General features: G+C 42.3%; 1 protein-coding gene across 5 annotated transcripts in view; it reads right to left on the minus strand.

The window, feature by feature from the left end:
- Positions 1 to 6,042, minus strand: part of dnmt3aa (DNA (cytosine-5-)-methyltransferase 3 alpha a) — a 42,807-nt gene extending 36,765 nt beyond the window's left edge. For 4 of the 5 annotated variants that reach the window (XM_079290366.1, XM_079290364.1, XM_079290365.1 and 1 more), the window contains exons 1-2: positions 5,902 to 6,042; positions 1,056 to 1,265 (exon numbers count right to left, since the gene is read on the minus strand). In XM_079290366.1, the coding sequence (XP_079146492.1) occupies positions 1,056 to 1,124 (69 nt within the window). In that variant the 5' untranslated portion in view covers positions 1,125 to 1,265; positions 5,902 to 6,042. Of the gene's footprint in view, positions 1 to 1,055; positions 1,266 to 5,714; positions 5,804 to 5,901 lie in introns of those variants that run through there. The other variant, XM_079290363.1, reaches the window with a different exon arrangement.
- Positions 6,043 to 8,184: the final 2,142 nt, after the last annotated feature.

Below are 8,184 nucleotides of genomic sequence, written 5' to 3' on the forward strand. Positions count from 1 at the left end.
TAAATGCATATTAAGGTTTTAATGTCTGAAGTCTGAATTTTGGACCTGCTGATCCTTTGTGTGACCTCACCCCCGATATCATTTGTGCATAGATTTTATTTAAACATTCTCAATTCGTTTCTCCATCTTTAAATTATTAAAGACATTATTTCTGAACATCACGTAGAAATGTCTTTCTGTCTTCAACATACGAAGCAGCTTCTGTCACGTGCAGCGGACTGTAACTGCACTCAAACCTCGCACTTCTATCTCCTGCCAGGTTTTCTGTGACTCTCGGATTTCTCTGAAGTTGTTTTTTTTTCTCAGGAAGTTAAAAAGCACAACAAACTCTATAAGGGAAACGTTGTTCCTGTTGGCTCTCTGCCAGCGTGTGAATGTGGACGTAAAGTGAGTAAGACGGCTCTTTATAGAGCAGCGCTATCGAATGAACTTCAAACTTCTCACAGATTTACGAGGGCTGCCCTGGGCTCTGGGGGGAGCAAATGAAAGGAGGCATTTTTCACTTTGTGTACGTCTGACTGTGTGTTAATGTGTGTGTGTGTGTGTGTGTGTGTGTGTGTGTGTGTGTGTGTGTGTGTGTGTGTGTGTGTGTGTGTGTGTGCTCATTTGTGTAAGAAAAAACAGTTTGAGAATCGAAACCCTGCGCTCGTTTCACCTGTATGAGGTCGGGTGAGTGTGCGGAATGCAGAAAGGCCTGAAGTGAATGTAAATAAATAACTGTAAGTTTAATTATTACACACACACACACACACAGAATGTTGCCAGCCAGGTTTTCTGTGTGTGTTGGCTAAAAACAGCTCTCAACTGCAAGCTAAAGTAGTAGTGGTGGTAATGATAGCTGTAGTAAAAGTGCTGGGTGGCTGTAATAATATCTAGAGCTGCCGTAGTAGTGATTTAATATGTATAACAGAAGCAGCAATAATAACATTAGGAGTAATGGTAGCAGTCCATTACATTAGTAGTCGTGCTAGTACTACTGCTTGTATAGCTGTAGTAGTGGTAGTGATACATTACGTCCCGCTGTGCATCAACAATCATTCATCTCACTGACTCACCGCGTCAGTGGTGACGTCGTTCTCTGGAGTCTCCGGCGGTTCGGCGGCGGTGGGGCTGTTGGACGGCATGGCTGAGAGCAGCTCAGTGGAACCACGTTTAGAAAGGTAGTCAAAGGCAGCCAATCAAAACATGGGACAGTCCCTCAGAAGCACCAGGTGCAGCTTCATTCAATCTGTCAGCCTGTCTGTCCGACGATCACTCACTCAGTCCTACAGAAAGAGAGAGGAAACACACACAGCATGAGGGGACATACAGTAAGGGGACAGAAAGAAAGCAATCTCAGTATGTGGCAGACATCTTTCTTTTTTTATTTCACACACACACACACACACAGAGAAAACCCCGGGGTTAAGGCTGTAACGGTGTCTCTATGAACTGTACTTGATGGATGGGTCCCCTACACATCCACAGAAAATATTCCATTTCAGAGCATTAACAGGTTAACACACACACACACACACACAGGTGGTCTCAAAGGAATCTGCTGGAATCAGGGCAGCTTTCAACATGGCTGTCAGTGTGTTTGGTTGATGTGACTGGATAAAACTGAACAAAATGGCTTCGTTAGTAAACTTTTCCCTCAAACAGGACACAGATCTGTTTTTTAATGACGGTATCAACAAGTAAAAATCACAAGTTTATTATTAGTTTTTTATCTTGATTTGGGCATTCTGGTAATCATACTGTATCTGACTGTTTAGGGCAAAGCAACCCCCTATTTTAAACATTCTAAGGGTGAAACTGAAGGGTTTTTTTGTCGTTTTTTATTGCCTTTTTTGACAGCAGACAGTAGAGACAGACAGGGAACATATGGAGAGAGAGGGGGGGGCATGCAACAAAGGTCCTTAGGTGTTTTTTAAGGGTACCAGGATCCACTTCAACAGGTCTACTGCTTTTTTCTAATTAATTGTTTTATGAAAAAACAAGTTCTGTGAATCTAAGGTGACGGCTTAAGAATGCTTGTTTTGTTTGACGAACAGCGATTTGGGCTTTTTTTTCGGCATAAATATAATTGATATTAATTTTCTGTCGTTTGAATGAACCGTCACATCTGAATTACGTCACGCCTACATGTGGTTGTTGGAGCTCGTATTCAGAAGGGGGGGGGGGGGGTCATGTGTGACCTTGTACTCATCTTGGCTCTCTTTTGTCTCAGCACTCGTTATTAAGTTAATAAGTGACAGAACTATTGAGCAGGCCCAAAAGACATTCATGCTGGTTTTTCGTCGAAGACGGCACGGACACATTTGTAGGAACAGGTTTTGACTGTAAAACCCTGATTGTGATCTGCTTGGATTTGTTGTTGTTTTTGGCAGATTGTAAACTCTTGAGACCGTTAAAGGGCGTTTACCAACGAATGGCAAACACACTTCAACAAAACGTGCCCATATCTGGCTCTGAGGCTTGTATCGGTTCACAGTTGAAGTCTTTCAGATAAATAAAGCTGAGGAGCCGACCGGCAAAGCCCAACGGTACATAGAAGGTGGAGCCAAACAAGGATGGCGCTGCACTTCTTGGTCAAATGCAATACTGCTGCTGTGCTGTGAGTCTGAGTTTGCATGCAAACTGCCAAAAAAGACAAGCAGATTGATAGCCGATTAAAGTGTTCTGATAGACCAAAATAACTTGTTTTTTTACTTTAGGGTATCAAAACGTGCATCATTTTTATACACAAGCTGAGACCATTTAAAGACACAGTTTAAATGCTAACAATGTTTCCAATTTGTTTGTGGCCTGTTCTACTGGTACTGTCTAATAACGCAGCATCAAGCAGAAGTACTGTAACTATGCAGGGCCGGGTTAAACCACTTGGGGGCCCCAGGGCAGAGTGTTACTGTGGGGCCGGTTCCTCCCACTCTCTTTGCCTTGAGTAAGTATCTCGTTACCTCTAAGTATCCATTAGGTACCGAACACTGAGCAGACTGCACATGGCAGCTCATTATAGGACAAGAAACCAACCAGTACCCCTGACTGGGACATATGGTCCTGCTGCAGCTTTGTGGTGTGTTCAGTTTAGAAATATGCACCATAAATATCAGCTGAAACAATAAAGGTCTTAATAATTGATTTTGAAACATTTTTTCTCAAGATAAGGTAGAAATAAGCAACCTGCAAATTTGCAACTGGTCAAATTACCACAAACTAACTGCAACACAGTCTTTATAGGTTCAATCATTCAAATAAAGCACCGATTTAAATCAGTGGTTACATTATTTATATTTTAATGGACACCTGCCACCCATATTAACTATAGCATTGTGACTTTGGGGCTGTCATATCATTTTAAAAATGGAATGAAATTAATTTGACTTATGGTCAGCTGCACATGACCATATATATATATATAAACATATACAACACCAGACACGATGGCATTTGTCAAAGTAGCCTGGCCTCCATGAAACTTGTTTACTTCTGCGTGAGCATGTCGGGTGTGAGGTTTTTGTGACTGTATTTTTGCCGGTCACTTCAAGAGTCTTAAAATAGTGTGTGTGTGTGTGTGTGTGTGTGTGTGTGTGTGTGTGTGTGTGTGTGTGTGTGTGTGTGTGTCTAAAAGGAAATTGGATCTCAGCAGTGATTTGGATTTGAGCACAGTGTGAGTGCAGCCAACATGTCTGGATCTCCTCAAGACGTATTGTACAGTGTGCCACTCCTCACGCTGTGTGGCCTTACATCACCTACTGGTGGGACGGCAGGCAGCCGGCCAGCATTACCAGCGGAAAGACAGGGGTGGAAACTTTACAGAAATGTACAGTACCCACCCTACAGGGGGCTGCCTGCACGAGCTCTGCATATATATAGGTCACCCACACACCTTTCACTCCGATAGCAAGTCTTCACACACTGATTTGAATGGTTTCTGTCTTCATGCAGCAGTGGTTTGACTTCTTAGACCATCTTTAAAGGCCCAAGCAGAAGCCTGTACTGGTGGGAGGAGAAATGGTTGCCCAGAGAAAAAGCTTCAGAGGTTTGTCAAGGTAATGAGAGCTAGGCAGTGATACGACAGGAAAGTAGGTGATGTGTCTTCACAATAAAAGCATCAGATTTATCATTTTCTTTTTCTTATTTATTCAATTTAAATAGCTTTGAATTTGTTTTCTTTCTTGTATGCTACTGTAATAGATTATCCTCCCCTGAAGATCAATAAAGTCAACTCTCTTAACAGAGCTGGGTACTTACTTTCTAAAAGGTAATCGTATTCCAATTATGGTCATTATCATTTCAGATATTCAGGTTTTTTGTACTTCAAAGCAACACATTCTTAGAGGCTGGTATCTCTTACTTTTCACATTTTCCAAAGAAATCCAAGTGGTCCATAGTCATGATTTAAAAAATGAAAGGTCTTCTGAGGCCATGAGTCCTATCCCCGCAGCACGTCTTTCCCCAACCCTCACAATTAAGTCTTTAAAACATTGAATTATATAGATTTGTCAGTTTATTTATTCAGCTATGTTTTCTGAAAGTCATAGGTCCTCAATCCTGGTTCAAAACCTTCTCCACGCTGCCAGGAATAAAATGATCATGGGGAAATACTGACTCTTTTAATTATCTATTTATTGATTTATTGTTGGTCTTAAAGAGGTGAAATTGAATGGGATCAGCTAAATCAATACCCACAATAGGTTTTGTTGATTGTATAATGTAAACTCCACACAGGTTGCTAAATTCCCCCAAAACATACAGAGGACATGACTTAAATTTTATTTAAATTTAATTATCTCAAAAACAAGTGATCACAACATATTAGAGCTGAAACAATTGATGGATTATCTATTTGACAAAAAATGAATTGGCAAATATTTGTTAATGATGAATTGTTTAAGCCATTTCTTTAAAAATCCAGATTCACGGGCTTCAGAATGTAAATATTTTCTGTGACAGTTAATTGAACACTTTGGGGTTAAGGTGTTGTGGTCAGATACAATAAGACATTTAAAGACCTCACTTTGGACTTTTGGACATTGTGACAGCTATTTCTCGCAAATTTCAGACAGTTTATCCACCAAAATATAACCAATCAATAAAATAAACTTAAATTGTGAACCGATATCATTGAAATCTGACATATTTATCAATCACGTTTCCAATATCTTTGTATTATCTTTGATAACAGTACAGGCAGAGACGTGTTTACCGCAGTGTAGTCCGACACTTTTACTTTAAAGTCTACACCGGAAGTGTCGGACTTCTCCTGCTAGCTTGACGGAGCCCAGCTTTATGACAATTAATATTGGGAGCGACCTCACGCGGCCTTTACCGGACAGCCTCCCAAAAACGGCGTATAATCCCGGCGGGGGTGTGCGCGGGGCGAGCAGCCGGTGACCAACACGTGACTAAGTGTGTAATGACCGTAAGCCGTTACTGGGTCAGGTAAAAAACACACACGGGGGCGCGTTTCAGACAGAACGCACTCGTTAACCTCAGCAGGCGCGCGCCCGCCCGCCCTCTCGCTCGCTCTCAGCGGAGGCGACGGTTCCGCGCGCTGATGTGTCTGTCTGCATCTGGTGGAAGAAGAGGACGGTGCGCTCCGGTTTAATGTTACCTTCTAGTGTCGGGCGGGGGGACCGGGAGGCCACCGAACAACGTTCAACACACACTCGTAATATAACGGTTGTCCGGTGGCCGTGATTTCCCTCCCACCGTACAAAATAACTCACCAAGTTCACCAGCCCCGTGAACGAACCGCTCCATTTTCACGCGCACATCATCTGCTAAAACAGAACCAACGGTTTGGCTCCGGAGCGCGCGATGACTTTGGGAGATAACTGCAACGTTAGCTTAACTTAAAGGCTGCAAAGGCTGCCGGTGTGCGTTCACGAGCTAAAATGTAACGATTATATTTACCGTGTCGTCCGTCCCTCAGGTAGACGGACCCTGACGGTCGTCGCTCTCTCTCCTCTCGTTCACTCTCGAGCTCTCTCTCTCTCTCTCTCTCTCTTACGCACACTCTCTCTCTCTCTCTCCCTCCTCGCGCTCTACCGAGTCTTCTCTCCGCTGCTGGCTCGCGCTCCCCCCCCCCTGCTTCTCGCTCGCTATCTCTCTCTCTCGCTCTCGCTCTATCACGAGCCGCAGAGGCTGCCGCACCGGAGAGAAAGTTTTCCGTGGGGTCCTAAAGTCTACCTGTACTATTCCGCTTAGCATACACACGAACACACACTTCACCAGGTGTCACGTCTAGACGTGCAACTAGCTTAACTAGCTAGCTCTCTAAAACAGTTATTTAGTGACATCATTGTAAGAAATTGATGAGTCAATAAATAATGTAATATTAATTTACATGTTGTTGAATCCTTACCACGAAACACTACATTTACTCAGACAGCACAACCCCTGTTGAGTACAGCTAAATAAATAAACAAATAAAAACACTGCATTGGTCTGAATATATATTTGTTTAGTTGAAAGTATGTTTGAAAAAATGCGGTTTGAATTATAGGAGATCTAGACATTTAACGTGAAGTAGGTTAAGTATTCATAATATCAGATATTCCTTTTGAATGGAAAGAAAGTGTCTGCTTCCACCTGTCACAGGAACTGCTTTAATGTTAAAGCTGTATGCACTACTAGGAGTACAACATATACCGAAATAACACGATTCCAGATGGATGCTTGCATATATTCATTAACCTTGTGTTTTCCCACTGCAGGAGGTCATTAAGAGGGTGTGAGGAGTTTTCCGTGTTTGTGCAGCATCCTCTTATCAACCACCACCACCTCTAATGGCTCCAAGGGGGTTACCAGAACTGATGCCGCTGCACCAGCAAAATTGTGCTTGCAACAACAACAGACTGGTCAAATATCTCCAACATGTTGTCGCAAACATTAAAAGGACCAGAGTTTCCTCAGGAAGTAGAGTCTGCTCTGTCCTTTCCTGTAAACAGATTTCCAGTCCAGTTTGTTATCAACTGGACTCTGAGATACTTGTAGGCTACTTGTCCACCGCCTCCACCTTATTATAGAGTCGGTGGTTCCCTCTACACCTCCGCAGTGAAGCCGACCACCACGTCCCCCCGTATTCCCATCCCCGTCCACCTTTAATACACCCAACAACTGCTGAGTCAAACTGTAATGGTCACACACATCAAAGCTACTCTTGACTTATCATTACGTCAGCTGATATGTATAAATGGCATAGATTATGAAAGGAATTTGTTCAAACTAATTACGACAGAAAGTTGAGACACATTGGCTCTTTGGTTTATTGCCCCACGGCGCTGGTTTGCCAACCTTTCTTTGACAGGTGATCTTTCGTAATTTAACCAATATTTACTCACCGTGTCACAGCTTGCACATGTCTGAGTTTCTAGCAACTGACGTTCCGTTCTTACATTTGTCTTTTTTTTTGTAGTTTTTAGAGAACTGAAAACGTCAAACTTTTCCAGCTCCGACAACACAGAAAGCTAGGACACGAGAGAAGTCTGAAAAAGAACCATAACCTGTGCAGCAAATACAGATTATTTGAATCATCTCCTGATTCTAAAATAGTTGGTTAACCAATATGTTAGAATGAGTTTGGAATAAATTGTAGTTTTTGATGTAGTTGATGCACAAAGATGTTCATTTCATTTATACAGCCCAATATCACAAATCACAAATTTGCCTCAGGGGTCTTTTCAATCTGTACAGAATACGACACCCTCTGACCTTTTCGACCCTTGCTTTGAGTAAAAGAAAAAACTCCCCAAAACATGTTCTTTTGTCACATCTTGTCTGTGTAGCCAGTCTCCACCTACGGCCCACAAGTGAAAGCCAGACGTTTACCCCGTTTTTGTTGTTTGGCGGGTTGGTGTCTTCTGGTCTCACATCTTTTTTAGGTTCCTCAACAGGTGAAGCTGAAGCGTGCTGCAACAAGTTGAAACCAGCTCTCTTGTACACGGTATTCAAGGAAAAGATAGGAAAAGCAGTCAATGTCACATGAGCGGATTAGACAGACTGAAGGCACCTGGGAAAATCTTAAAAGAGTAATTCACAAAGTATTGTGAAAATCTTTCTGTTGACAACAGAGCGATAGAAAGATGATCTAATTCTTACTATCACTCCAACCAACGGTTATTTTCATTATTGATGAATCTGTTATTGTTTTTCTATCACCTTTAATCGTGAAAAAGTTTGTTTTGTCAGGCCAAA

The sequence above is a fragment of the Melanostigma gelatinosum genome (genome assembly GCF_949748355.1).
Source record: "Melanostigma gelatinosum genome assembly, chromosome: 19".
In the NCBI taxonomy this organism is placed as follows: Eukaryota; Metazoa; Chordata; class Actinopteri; order Perciformes; family Zoarcidae; genus Melanostigma; species Melanostigma gelatinosum.